The sequence below is a fragment of the Triticum urartu genome, chromosome 1, assembly GCF_003073215.2.
Source record: "Triticum urartu cultivar G1812 chromosome 1, Tu2.1, whole genome shotgun sequence".
NCBI classification, from domain to species: Eukaryota; Viridiplantae; Streptophyta; class Magnoliopsida; order Poales; family Poaceae; genus Triticum; species Triticum urartu.
The window spans coordinates 50562045-50576291 of NC_053022.1; the positions used below are offsets into that span (position 1 = coordinate 50562045).

The 14247-nt window shown below is 43.8% G+C and overlaps 1 protein-coding gene across 1 annotated transcript; it reads left to right on the forward strand.

Moving 5' to 3' along the window:
• The first annotated feature begins 2089 nt into the window (after nt 1–2089).
• Nucleotides 2090–5917, forward strand: LOC125532693. Its single transcript, XM_048696649.1, has 7 exons — nt 2090–2108; nt 2310–2512; nt 2865–3212; nt 4306–4403; nt 4506–4534; nt 4672–4733; nt 5414–5917. Exons 1-7 carry the CDS (start codon nt 2090–2092, stop codon nt 5729–5731), a joined length of 1077 nt encoding a protein of 358 aa, XP_048552606.1. The 3' UTR covers nt 5732–5917.
• The last annotated feature ends 8330 nt before the right edge of the window (nt 5918–14247 follow it).

The following is a 14247-nucleotide window of genomic DNA, read 5'->3' on the forward strand; positions in this document are numbered from 1 at the left end:
AGAACAATCCATCGCGATTTTTCTTCCGCCCAGTCGCCATCAGCTGGTGGTGGTTTGCATCAGGCCGTGACACTTCTGTTTAATCATCATTCTCCTGTCAGGTTATCTGCTGCTTCTTTTGTTTAATCAGTAGTACGTACAGTACCTAGTAAGAATTTTACTGACATTGAGAACTTGTTTGCGGGCAGTGCAGTGCAGGTCAGTGTTGCGGCCTCTAGTTGGGCCAATGTCTACCTTGTCAGCCGCCCCATCGACCGTTCCAGATCAGGTACCTAAAACTAAAAGCCAGCTCTCTTTGGCTCTCCAACCTGCATACTGTCTGCAAGTATCTGAAACTTGAACCATTATGAAAATGGTATGCATCTTGGCTTATGTTTTATACACCGGGGATCCTTCTGTGTATGTTTGTGTAGGATGTAAGATCTGTTGGGGAAGCTCCCCCCCCCCCCCCCCCCCCCCCGGTGACCGTTCAAAAAAAAAAACAAACAGTCGCATTTCGCTTCCAGAAACAGTAGTGGCAAGCCCTCCTGAGAATGCATTATGCACTAAAGTGATGTACATAAAGGGATCAGTTAACAAGATCCCGCATAAAAGAAACAGAAAAAAAATCCCCACAATTTGCAGCAAAGCTAATCCGAAAGATCAAGAGAAAACGAAAGAACTCGTAGATAGTTAAGATCTTGTTGTTATTATCTTTATGCTTAGCCAATTTTTAAGAGTCCTAGCATTCTAGAAGCGACCTTGTTTGGAAGATCCAATTGAGATATCAACACTATTCCGATCTATTGTTGCTCTGCTGCATTTGATCGAAGGTTATTTTTCTGTTCCTTCGTTTCAAATAAACTACTGTAGCACCTAAGGCTAAAGGGTAATAAACTCCTTGGAAAAAGGATACCCTACTGAGTTGCTGATTAGGTCCCAGCAGCCTCTGCTGAATTACATTCAAGCATTCTGCATTCTTTCATGTTGTCTAGCTGTAGCACACTAGAATTTGGTCAGCAGGGTGGCAAATTGGATTGGCATGGTAATTCAATCTCATGCTTCCCCTTTTCAGCCAATGTCACTGCAAACGGACCACGGAACTGCAGCAGTGGAAGCTCTTCATCAAGAAGATAATAGTAAAGGTACCACTGATGGAGCGCCCACGGACGAGTATGACCCGTGGGAACCTCCCCATCCTCCTCCTCACCCCTCATTAGCTGACTTGACGTGTCCTATTCAACATATGAGGCAGGTAAAGTAACTACTCCCTCCTATCCATATTACTAAAGTTGTACTATGTGTGTGTCAATTAATATGGATCGGAGGGAGTAGCACAATTGATATGTATCCCACTTCGTCCCTCTTCTTATTACACTTATTTTTGTGGTGGTTCTTGACTGACAATTCCTTTTTTACAGTACATGCTTCAACTGCAGCGTTTCCTTGCTGATGCCAGAGCTACCAATATAATCGCCCCAGACCGCACTCCCAAGGTATTTTTTAATACTTGTTCATTTTATATGAGTGACTATTGATTGGCATGTAACTAATATTCTTGCCTTTTTCCTGCAAATGTTTTTTCATGCTATCTTGTATGTTGTAACATTGTAAAAAAGTATGTTTTTCATCCCTCAACTATTATCTGATTGTAACTTTCAACCCTAAAGTCTAAACCGCCTCGACGTTGCTCCCTCAACTATCAATAGTGTGCGGTTTTCATCATTAAAGTGGTTCTGTCCAATCCAAAGCAGTTCTCAATGGCGTGGCGCCTACCGGTTGGCCACATCACCCACCAGTTTCCGCCATGCTATCAGTTCCCTTAAAAACAATTCATAAAATTGGTAATAATTTCAATAGATTTTTTAAGAACTCAGAAAACAGGAAATGTTCTAGAGAAAAAAGTTCCGAAAATCACATCTGTTTTTGTATTAAAGAACTTGTAAAAATGTAAAATGCAGGAATAACTCAACTTTATGGAAACAAAAATACTAGGGAGACATCTATTTTCTCTTACAATTTTTTTTGTTTGTCTTAATTTAGTTTTTTATGTTCAAACGTTGAAATAAACAAATGGAATATCATGGAGAAAATTTGTGACATGCTAGACATGTGGGTGCAACTGCAATGTAAGCTACATATTTAGGTGCCATGTAATTCGAAATTGTTCTCGAAACCATTATGAGAGATGAATGTTGCATGGTATTGAACTTTTCATAGTGGAGGGTTCAACTTTGGGTAGTTTAGAAGTTTAGTTCTGAAAGCTACATATGTAATAGTCGAGGGATGAAAACTTGCACATTTTCCTAATCTCAATGGCATCAAAATAGTTGGGGTTCCATATGGTGCATCGGCCAATCAGCGCACCTCGGGTAATAAAATCATCGAGGGCCTCCTCCCACTCCATGTTGCCATCGAGAACACTTGCCAGCATAAGTATCTGGAGGACAACCTATTAGTTGACGAGAACTACAGGAATGGGAATGTTGGGTACATCTACAAGCTCATACAACTGCTTTGCCTGCCTGAGATGGTTCGTGTTAAATCCCTCCTCACAAACTTTGGTTACATGATAGCAATAAAGAAGTTCAGCTCATCCCAGTTATTTAAATCCACCATTCTTAACAGTGTTTAAGAACTGACAATCTGTGATTTTGTATAGTTCAATTTGTGAGATGGACAGTTTACCTTTTTAAAACATCTGATGTATTTATGTCCATAATACAGGAGGCACCGTTTTTCTTTAATCAATGGGAAATGAGTCTAAGTTTCTCTGCAATTATAAGTTTTAAGTTGATTTTGCTTGCTGATAGAGTTTGATGTCAATGTTATGTATACTATAAGCACTTGACGTGAAAGCTGTTCTGTGTTGGTGACTTATGCAGAAGATCTTCTTGGACACCACTAGATTGCTTGCAGCTCACACTGATAATGTAGTCGATGAGCTCTGGAAGTTCATGGAGCATGGGAAGATTGTCCCTGCAGCTATTCTTCTCCTTGCAGCTCAAAGGCGATTTCGTAAGCTCAATGGTTTTGATATGATCAAGAACCGTATTGATGATTCTATATTCTCCCTGATAAGGGAGGGGTGTGGATTGCAAATTGGTAAAAATACCAAGGCAGCAAAGCAGCGGAAGGAGAAGGAAGTACGTTTCTATAATGCGTTGTTCCTTGTTAGGATAATTCTGAAAGCTGGTGAAGCTCTTGATGCATATATTCAAACTCATTCAGAGGTACCACCTTTTCATTTGATGCATATATTTGTTTTTTCTTGTTTTACCGAATCTTAATATTCTAGTATGTTATGGTTTGGCTTTTGAACCTTAAAGTATTGATCGTAGTGAGAAAATATTATATAACAGTTCCCTTGCCGACCATAACGAAAAGAACAGAGTTTTTTCTTTTTGACTTGCAAGGCAGGTGATCTGCCGAACAGAGTTTCTGACTGTTTTTTCTTCTTGTTTTACCAAATCGCCATTGTCATCAGACATCTTTTTTTTCTTGGATTTTTTTGAATTAATTTTTCTTGGATTTTCTCTGCTATGACATCTTTATAATCAATATCTCCTGAAAATGTGCATCATCAGTATTTCCCTAAGTAATAGTACTAAATCGGTTATTCGGGGGAAGCCATAGAGACAACTAGTTCCATATTGTAGTTGGGTACTATTTACTGATTGAAAAAGGTTGTTGTTACTATAATTTATTTATTTATTTTGAGATGCTTGATTTCTTGACAATACCAATCTTACCAAATGTTGGTGTCACCAAAACTCAAGCATGGCCAAAACGCAGCAATTATCAACTTGCATAAGTTGATAGACTGATAAACTAATACAAGACAAGATCAAGCATGGCATCACAACCCAATTAGTAAAAGCCATTCTGATGATCATCCCACTCCCCAACTCATTGGAGGGCTCCTCAACCCATTACTCTCTTCACCACGATGAGCATGATATGAATGATCATCTTCAAAGTCACGATCACCCACATCTTCACCACGCACAGAGATATTTTGATCCAACTCAACTGCTTTTCATGGGCATCCATGTCTAAACATCGACATCCCCATGAGCTCAAACCCTGAAGATTTAATAAGATTACGGATACAGGTGTACTGGCATCTATCTGTAAGCACATTTGAGATCTGTAGTGGTAGACTGGTAATCTAGTGTTTAAGTCTTTGGCACTCCTGGCCATTTGGGTTTATGGAACAGGTTAGAACATAGCACATGAGTTGAGTAGGATTGGACACTTATCAAGTAAATCAAAACAAGTCAAACCTAATTACCTTTGTTACTGGGTTTATAGAATAATATGCAGGCATCTCATCACGAGGTCCATGGAAAAGTTTCAGCAGTTCTCAAAAGTTATGATGTTGGTCCTCTCGGAAAAGATATTTGCATTGAAGACCTTCAATGGTTCGATTTTTTCATGCCTTGTGCTTCTATGGTTGCTATATCTTGTATCTGTAGACGATTACTTAACAATATTTTGATTCTTTATTTCATATGCTCTTGAAGCTTCCCCTATGACTGTGGAGGGCCGGATGGTGTGTTACATGAACACGGTACGTCTGTGTTTCACAGCCACATGAACATGGTACATCTGTGTTTCACAGCCTGGTATGTTAAAGTTACTTCACAAATTTCGCAAAATTGGCTGCAATAATTCTGTCATGGGAAACAGGGGGCACAGATTTGACCAAGGCAGCTATTGGATCACCTACTCCTCAAGCCAAGGAGAAAAATGTAAGGATATTTGAACTTGAGTTCCTCTCGATTTTTCTATCTCTTATTTTGCTGGATGCTGATTATCATTTTTTTTATGAATTTTGTGTTTTCTGTTTTAATTTCTTTCTGATGTTTACATGCTGAGACTGACAAAATTGTGTTAATATTCATTTGGATGATGAGAGTCACATTCAAGTCTTCAGGCTACATTTTCACGGATAATCCCATATTTTAGTGGTGTGTGTACAAATTCAAGAGTCCTTTGATGGCTAGAGATGAAACTCCTGTTTTAGTTTTTATCAAGAGAACTGATGTTGTGCAAATGATCTTGTATTGTTGTAGTAAAAGTGTATGCATAGGACACACATGCCATTTTTGTTCCTTTTTGTACTCTAAATTACCAACAAAAAAGAAGAAGAGGAAAATCTGGTCTATGGGAGTTTAGGATCTTGGGCTTGTAGTTTGTACAGTCTGCACCTGCTGTTAAGCACAACGGTTTTTGCAGACTAAATGGTAAATCAAAGTGCTTAACCTAGATTGTTTTTTATTTGATTGTTCGTGGCTGATGACATAGGAATCCATATGCAGCCTGTTTTGAACCTCAAGTGGGCCTGTACATGTTGTTTGATCACGTTAAAATATGAATGCTCTGTGTGCGTTGTTGACGGTGATATCTTGATTATGTACGTGTTAAACAGGCCACGACGAAGAAACCACGGGTTAGGCATCTGTATGCAAGAGATCAGTTTTTCCCGGTATGGAGATCAGTGTTAACAGCTCGGTTTATTTCGAAGATCTTTCCGCCCTACACACCGAAAAAAGACTTGCCACTGTATACTTGTGATGGGAGCTCGGAGAAGTTGAGAGCTGAAAGGCACTCTCATATTCTTCTTGGCACGTTGGAGAGAAATTACTCGAGAGTAGCAAGTAAGCCGACGCCCGCAAGTAAGTATCGGTCGAGAAGGTTGTTTGGCATTGCTGCGTCGACTGCCCTGAAGATGCTGAAGCGTGTATGAAGACCCGGGCAGGAAGGTATAATATCTTACTAGCATAGCCCGCGCGGCGACACACCGCGCCCGTTGGTACGATGTGTTCATTTCAATTGTGTTTAGTTTTTGCATTAGTCTTATCTATCTCATATAGCAATTATTGTACATAAAATTGTGGATACAGGGAAAATAAGTAGGAAATAAGCTAATTTATTGGCATCATGCATGTTGCTAAACACGGAAACGCATGTTCATACATCTCTGATAGGATCATTTATTCTTGTCGTGGCACGACTCTACTGCAGTAAGATGAAAGAAATATAGATAATTATTGCTAGATTTCATCATCCTAGTGTGGCCTCCTGCAGGATTAGTGCTCGCGATGAAGTGATAAAGAACTTCTGCGAACTGTTGCCTCCGGCCCATAGGCGGCTTGGCACCTGTGTATATAATGATAGGATCTTCACAATGTGGACATGAAAAAGTGTGGATCCGGCGCGCCATGCTCATCATGCACTGCACATGCTATTGCTGGAGCTGGACCTCGCAGTTGTAGCCCCACAGGCCATCTGCTTCGGCGGTCTGGCGGGCATGAAGTCGACTCAACGGGCGCAAACTAGAACAGCTGGCGAGTTGGATGGGTTTAAGGCGCGAGAGAGCTCAAAATCAAGAACATCGACGGATTTACCAACGCCGGCGGCGAGAAGACGTGAGCTATCACGGAATGAAGAGCACTAGGGCCGTGAGCTATCAACCACTAGCTGCAGGCATGCTGGCTTAGACCATACGAAGGCCACCGCGCGCGACCGTAGAAGGTCGAAACGGTGACCCGTCGTGCTCAGGATATCCAATGGAGTTATTATCTTTTAAGATAAGGAATAAAGATTGAAGAGAAATCTGAAAACCGCTGCATGTAGAGAGCCAGTCGGCGCATGCACGTGGTCATATTAGAAAAATCCCATCCCATCGCTCCACATGTTGCGTGCTCCGCTGCTGCAGACAAAGAATAGCACCGCCCAACAAATTGGATGTGTGGTTGACCAGGAACTGCTCGCCACCATAATTGCAAGATCCACCCTAAAGTGCACCTGGCCAGATCCCCACTAATTAATGTGTCATCACCCCATTGGCTATAATATCCCTGCCAAAAACACTCCGAAAAGCCTAAAAAATCCCAGCTAGCAATTTAGAATTGAGAATTTAGAATTAGAATGCAGAATGTCTGAAACTTCTCAAAACCGGAAACAAGTATACAAAAGCTGCCTGACAGAGTATACGTCTAGGAATCGCCTAATCCAGGGTCTCTTAGCCCAACAACGACGACGACGTAATCACCGTCACTGCGGCTCAACCAGGATTTGATCGAATACTAAGGAGGCAAATACAACCCTTTAACAGTCGCTACAAGGGCGCTTTCTGGTGATGTCCATGTCGGACTAGCATGAGACAAAAAAATTCGCTCAGTTGAGAAGAAAGATTCACATAACACCTCCCCCAGGACTGCTTTCTCTTCCTTGCTAAGCAAACCCCACCTCTTCCTCTTCAGCCTTTCTCAGGCACGCAACCTCCGCCGTCTCCGGATCGTTCTCCCGCATCCCTCTGCCGCCACTTCTCCTCCCCGTTCCTAGCCAGCCATCCCCTCCTCCTTGACCGCCTCTCTACTCCTCTGAAGATGGAACACGGGCCAGCTGCTACGCCTGAGCTGCCACAAGGTCATCTGGCAGAGGAGGTCCAACGCCGACGAGCCACTCACGCCCGTGTCTGAGGTCTCGGAGGCGCTGGAGTTGCCGGCCTTACTGAGATGGGTCGGCGGGGATGATGGCGTTGGGGTCAGGAGGGAAAGGCCACCGACGAGGATGGCGGCCTGGCAGGGTAAATTCCTCTCCATCTCTCCACAGTGCTGTTTACAGATTTTCTCAAGCGGATGCGCTTCTGTGTGTCCATGTTGTTCCTTGCTAGCTATATCTGTTGGGGAACGTTGCAGAAAACAAAAATTTTCCTACGGTTTTACCAAGATCCATCTATGAGTTCATCTAACAACGAGTGATTGGATTGCATCTACATATCTTTGTAGATCACGCGCGGAAGCGTTCAAAGAACGGGGATGAGGAAGTCGTACTCGACGTGATCCAAATCACCGGAGATCCTAGAGCCGAACGGACGGCACCTCCGTGTTCAACACACGTACGGTCAGCGTGACGTCTCCTTCTTCTTGATCCAGCAAGGAGGAAGGAGAGGTTGAGGAAGATGGCTCCAGCAGTAGCACGACGGCGTGGTGGTGGTGGAGCTACAGTACTCCGGCAGGGCTTCGCCAAGCACTATGGAAGAGGAGGATGTGTTGGAGAGGGAGAGGGAGGCACTAAAGGCGTGGCGTAAGAAGTCCTCCATCTCCCCACTATATATAGGAGGGCCAAGGGGGGGGGGCGCCGGCCTGGATAATCTCCTGGGGGGGGGCCGGGCGAGCGGCCAAGGGAGATCCCTCCTCCCCAAGGCACCTAGGAGGTGCCTTCCCCTTTGGGACTCTTCCCCTTTGAACCCTAGGCGCATGGGCCCCTTGTGGCTGGTGCCCTTGGCCCATGTAGGCCAAGGCGCACCCCCTTACAGCCCATGTGACCCCCCCGGGGCAGGTGGACCCACCCGGTGGACCCCCGGGACCCTTCCGGTGGTCCCGGTACAATACCGGTGACCCCGAAACTTGTCCCGATGGCCGAAAAGCACTTCCTATATATAATTCTTTACCTCCGGACCATTCCGGAACTCCTCGTGACGTCCGGGATCTCATCCGGGACTCCGAACAACATTCGGGTTACTGCATATACATATCCCTACAACCCTAGCGCCACCGAACCTTAAGTGTGTAGACCCTACGGGTTCGGGAGACATGTAGACATGACCGAGAAGCTCTCCGATCAATAACCAACAGCGGGATCTGGATACCCATGTTTGCTCCCACATGCTCCTCGATGATCTCATCGGATGAACCACGATGTCGAGGATTCAAGCAACCCCGTATACAATTCCCTTTGTCAATCATATGTTACTTGCCCGAGATTCGATCGTCGGTATCCCAATACCTCGTTCAATCTCGTTACCGGCAAGTCACTTTACTCGTACCGTAATGCATGATCCCGTGACCAGACACTTGGTCACTTTGAGCTCATTATGATGATGCATCACCGAGTGGGCCCAGTGATACCTCTCCGTCATACGGAGTGACAAATCCCAGTCTTGATCCGTGTCAACCCAACAGACACTTTCGGAGATACCCGTAGTATACCTTTATAGTCACCCAGTTACGTTGTGACGTTTGGTACACCCAAAGCACTCCTACGGTATCCGGGAGTTACACGATCTCATGGTCTAAGGGAAAAGATACTTGATATTGGAAAACTCTAGCAAACGAACTACATGATCTTGTGCTATGTTTAGGATTGGGTCTTGTCCATCACATCATTCTCCTAATGATGTGATCTCGTTATCAATGACATCCAATGTCCATAGTCAGGAAACCATGACTATCTGTTGATCAACGAGCTAGTCAACTAGAGGCTTACTAGGGACATGTTGGTGTCTATTATCCACACATGTATTACGATTTTCGGGTAACACAATTATAGCATGAATAAAGACAATTATCATGAACAAGGAAATATAATAATAATGCTTTTATTATTGCCTCTAGGGCATATTTCCAACAGTCTCCCACTTGCACTAGAGTCAATAATCTAGTTACATTATGATGAATCGAACACCCATGGAATTCTGGTGTTGATCATGTTTTGCTCTAGGGAGAGGTTTAGTCAACGGATCTGCTATATTCAGATCTGTATGGACTTTACAAATTTCTATGTCTCCATCTTGAACATTTTCACGAATGGAGTTGAAGCGACGCTTGATGTGCCTTGTCTTCTTGTGAAACCTGGGCTCCTTGGCAAGAGCAATAGCTCCAGTGTTGTCACAGAAAAGCTTGATCGGCCCCGACGCATTGGGTATGACTCCTAGGTCGGTGATGAACTCCTTCACCCAAATTGCTTCATGCGCTGCCTCCGAGGCTGCCATGTACTCCGCTTCACATGTAGATCCCGCCACGACGCTCTGCTTGCAACTGCACCAGCTTACTGCCCCACCATTCAATATATACACGTATCCGGTTTGTGACTTAGAGTCATCCAGATCTGTGTCGAAGCTAGCGTCGACGTAACCTTTGACGACGAGCTCTTCGTCACCTCCATAAACGAGAAACATTTCCCTAGTCCTTTTCAGGTACTTCAGGATATTCTTGACCGTTGTCTAGTGTTCCTTGCCGGGATTACTTTGGTACCTTCCTACCAAACTTACGGCAAGGTTTATATCAGGTCTGGTACACAGCATGGCATACATAATAGAACCTATGGCTGAGGCATAGGGGATGACACTCATCTCTTCTATATCTTCTGCCGTGGTCGGACATTGAGCCGAGCTCAATTTCACACCTTGCAACACAGGCAAGAACCCCTTCTTAGACTGATCCATATTGAACTTCTTCAATATCTTATCAAGGTAGGTGCTTTGTGAAAGACCTATGAGGCGTCTTGATCTATCTCTATAGATCTTGATGCCTAATATATATGCAGCTTCTCCAAGGTCCTTCATTGAAAAACTCTTATTCAAGTAGGCCTTAATGCTGTCCAAGAGTTCTGTATCATTTCCCATCAAAAGTATGTCATCTACATATAATATGAGAAATGCTACAGAGCTCCCACTCACTTTCTTGTAAACACAGGCTTCTCCATAAGTCTGCGTAAACCCAAACGCTTTGATCATCTCATCAAAGCGAATGTTCCAACTCCGAGATGCTTGCACCAGCCCATAAATCGAGCGTTGGAGCTTGCACACCTTGTCAGCATTCTTAGGATCGACAAAACCTTCCGGCTGCATCATATACAATTCTTCCTTAAGGAAACCATTAAGGAATGCTGTTTTGACGTCCATTTGCCATATCTCATAATCGTAGAATGCGGCAATAGCTAACATGATTCGGACGGACTTTAGCTTCGCTACCGGTGAGAAAGTCTCATCGTAGTCAACCCCTTGAACTTGTCGATAACCCTTAGCGACAAGCCGAGCTTTATAGATGGTCACATTACCATCCGCGTCTGTCTTCTTCTTAAAGATCCATTTATTTTCTATGGCTCGCCGCTCAACAGGCAAGTCAGTCAAAGTCCATACTTCGTTTTCATACATGGATCCTATCTCGGATTTCATGGCTTCTAGCCATCTGTCGGAATCCGGGCCTGCCATCGCTTCTTCATAGTTCGAAGGTTCACTGTTGTCCAACAACATGATTTCCAAGACAGGGTTGCCGTACCACTCTGGTGCGGAACGTGTCCTTGTGGACCTTCGAATTTCAGTAGGAGCTTGATCAGAAGTATCTTGATCATTATCATTAACTTCCTCTCTAGTCGGTGCAGGCACCTCAGGAACATTTTCTTGAGTTGCGCCATTTTCCGGTTCAAGAGGTAATACTTCATCAAGGTCTACTTTCCTCCCACTTACTTCTTTTGAGAGAAACTCCTTCTCTAGAAAGGATCCATTCTTGGCAACAAAGATCTTGCCTTCGGATCTGAGGTAGAAGGTATACCCAATAGTTTCTTTAGGGTATCCTATGAAGACGCATTTTTCCGACTTGGGTTCGAGCTTTTCAGGTTGAAGTTTCTTGACATAAGCATCGCATCCCCAAACTTTTAGAAACGACAGCTTAGGTTTCTTCCCAAACCATAATTCATACGGTGTCGTCTCAACGGATTTCGACGGAGCCCTATTTAAAGTGAATGCGGCAGTCTCTAAAGCATAGCCCCAAAAAGAAAGCGGTAAATCGGCAAGAGACATCATAGATCACACCATATCTAATAGAGTGCGATTACGACGTTCAGACACACCATTACGCTAAGGTGTTCCAGACGGCGTGAGTTGTGAAACTATTCCACATTTTCTTAAGTGCGTGCCAAACTCGTGACTCAAGTATTCTCCTCCGCGATCTGATCGCAGGAACTTGATTTTCCTGTCACGTTGATTCTCAACCTCACTCTGAAATTCCTTGAACTTTTCAAAGGTTTCAGACTTGTGTTTCATTAAGTAGACATACCCATATCTACTCAAGTCATCAGTGAGGGTGAGAACATAACGATAGCCACCGCGAGCCTCAACACTCATTGGACCGCACACATCAGTATGTATGATTTTCAATAAGTTGGTTGCTCGCTCCATTGTTCCTGAGAACGGAGTCTTGGTCATTTTACCCATGAGGCATGGTTCGCACGTGTCAAATGATTCGTAATCAAGAGACTCTAAAAGTCCATCAGCATGGAGCTTCTTCATGCGTTTGACATCTATGTGACCAAGGCGGCAGTGCCACAAGTATGTGGGACTATCATTATCAATCTTACATCTTTTGGTACTCACACTATGAACATGTGTAGCATTACGCTCGAGATTCATTAAGAATAAACCATTCACCATCGGAGCATGACCATAAAACATATCTCTCATATAAACAGAACAACCATTATTCTCGGATTTAAATGAGTAGCCATCTCGAATTAAACGAGATCCTGATACAATGTTCATGCTCAAAGCTGGCACTAAATAACAATTATTAAGGTTTAAAACTAATCCCGAAGGTAAATGTAGAGGTAGCGTGCCGACGGCGATCACATTGACCTTGGAACCATTCCCGACTCGCATCGCCACCTCGTCCTTTGCCAGTCTCCGCTTATTCCGCAGCTCCTGTTTTGAGTTACAAATGTGAGCAACCGCACCGGTATCAAATACCCAGGAGCTACTACGAATACTGGTAAGGTACACATCAATTACATGTATATCACATATACCTTTCGTTTTGCCGGCCTTCTTGTCCGCTAAGTACTTGGGGCAGTTCCGCTTCCAGTGACCACTTCCCTTGCAATAAAAGCACTCAGTCTCGGGCTTGGGTCCATTCTTTGGCTTCTTCCCGGCAGCTTGCTTACCGGGCGTGGCAACTCCCTTGCCGTCCTTCTTAAAGTTCTTCTTACCCTTGCCTTTCTTGAACTTAGTGGTTTTATTCACCATCAACACTTGATGTTTCTTTTTGACTTCTACCTCTGCTGATTTCAGCATTGCAAATAATTCGGGAATGGTCTTTTCCATCCCCTGCATATTGAAGTTCATCACAAAACTCTTGTAGCTCGGTGGAAGCGACTGGAGGATTCTGTCAATGACCGCGTCATCCGGGAGATTAACTCCCAGCTGAGTCAAGCGGTTATGTAACCCAGACATAGTGAGTATGTGCTCACTGACAGAACTGTTTTCCTCCATCTTACAGCTGAAGAATTTGTCGGAGACTTCATATCTCTCGACCCGGGCATGAGCTTGAAAAACCATTTTCAGCTCTTTGAACATCTCATATGCTCCATGTCTCTCAAAACGCTTTTGGAGCCCCGGCTCTAAGCTGTAAAGCATGCCGCACTGAACGAGGGAGTAGTCATCAACACGTGTCTGCCAAGCGTTCATAACGTCTTGGTTCTGTGGGACGGGTGCGTCACCTAGCGGTGCTTGTAGGACATAATCTTTCTTGGCAGCTATGAGGATGATCCTCAGGTTCCGGACCCAGTCCGTATAGTTGCTGTCATCGTCTTTCAGCTTGGTTTTCTCTAGGAACGCGTTGAAGTTGAGGACTACGTTGGCCATTTGATCTACAAGACATATTGTAAAGATTTTAGACTAAGTTCATGATAATTAAGTTCATCTAATCAAATTATACAATGAACTCCCACTTAGACAGACATCCCTCTAGTCATCTAAGTATAACATGATCCGAGTTGACTGGGCCGTGTCCGATCATCACGTGAGATGGACTAGTCAACATCGGTGAACATCTTCATGTTGATCGTATCTTCTATATGACTCATGCTCGACCTTTCAGTCTTCTGTGTTTCGAGGCCATGTCTGTACATGCTAGGCTCGTCAAGTCAACCTAAGTGTTTGCATGTGTAAATCTGTCTTACACCCATTGTATGTGAACGTTAGAATCTAACATCCGATCATCACGTGGTGCTTCGAAACAACGTACTGTCGCAACGGTGCACAGTTAGGGAAAACACTTTCTTGAAATTATTATGAGGGATCATCTTATTTACTACCGTCGTTCTAAGTAAACAAGATGCAAAACATGATAAACATCACATGCAATCAAATAATAATAGTGACATGATATGGCCAATATCACATAGCTCCTTTGATCTCCATCTTGGGGCTCCATGATCATCTTGTCACCGGCATGACACCATGATCTCCATCATCGTGTCTCCATGAAGTTGCTCGCCAACTATTACTTCTACTACTATGGCTAACGCGTTTAGCAATAAAGTAAAGTAATTTACATGGCGTTTCTCAATGACACGCAGGTCATACAAAAAATAAAGAGAACTCCTATGGCTCCTGCCGGTTGTCATACTCATCGACATGCAAGTCGTGATTCCTATTACAATAGCATGAACATCTCATACATCACATATATATTATTCATC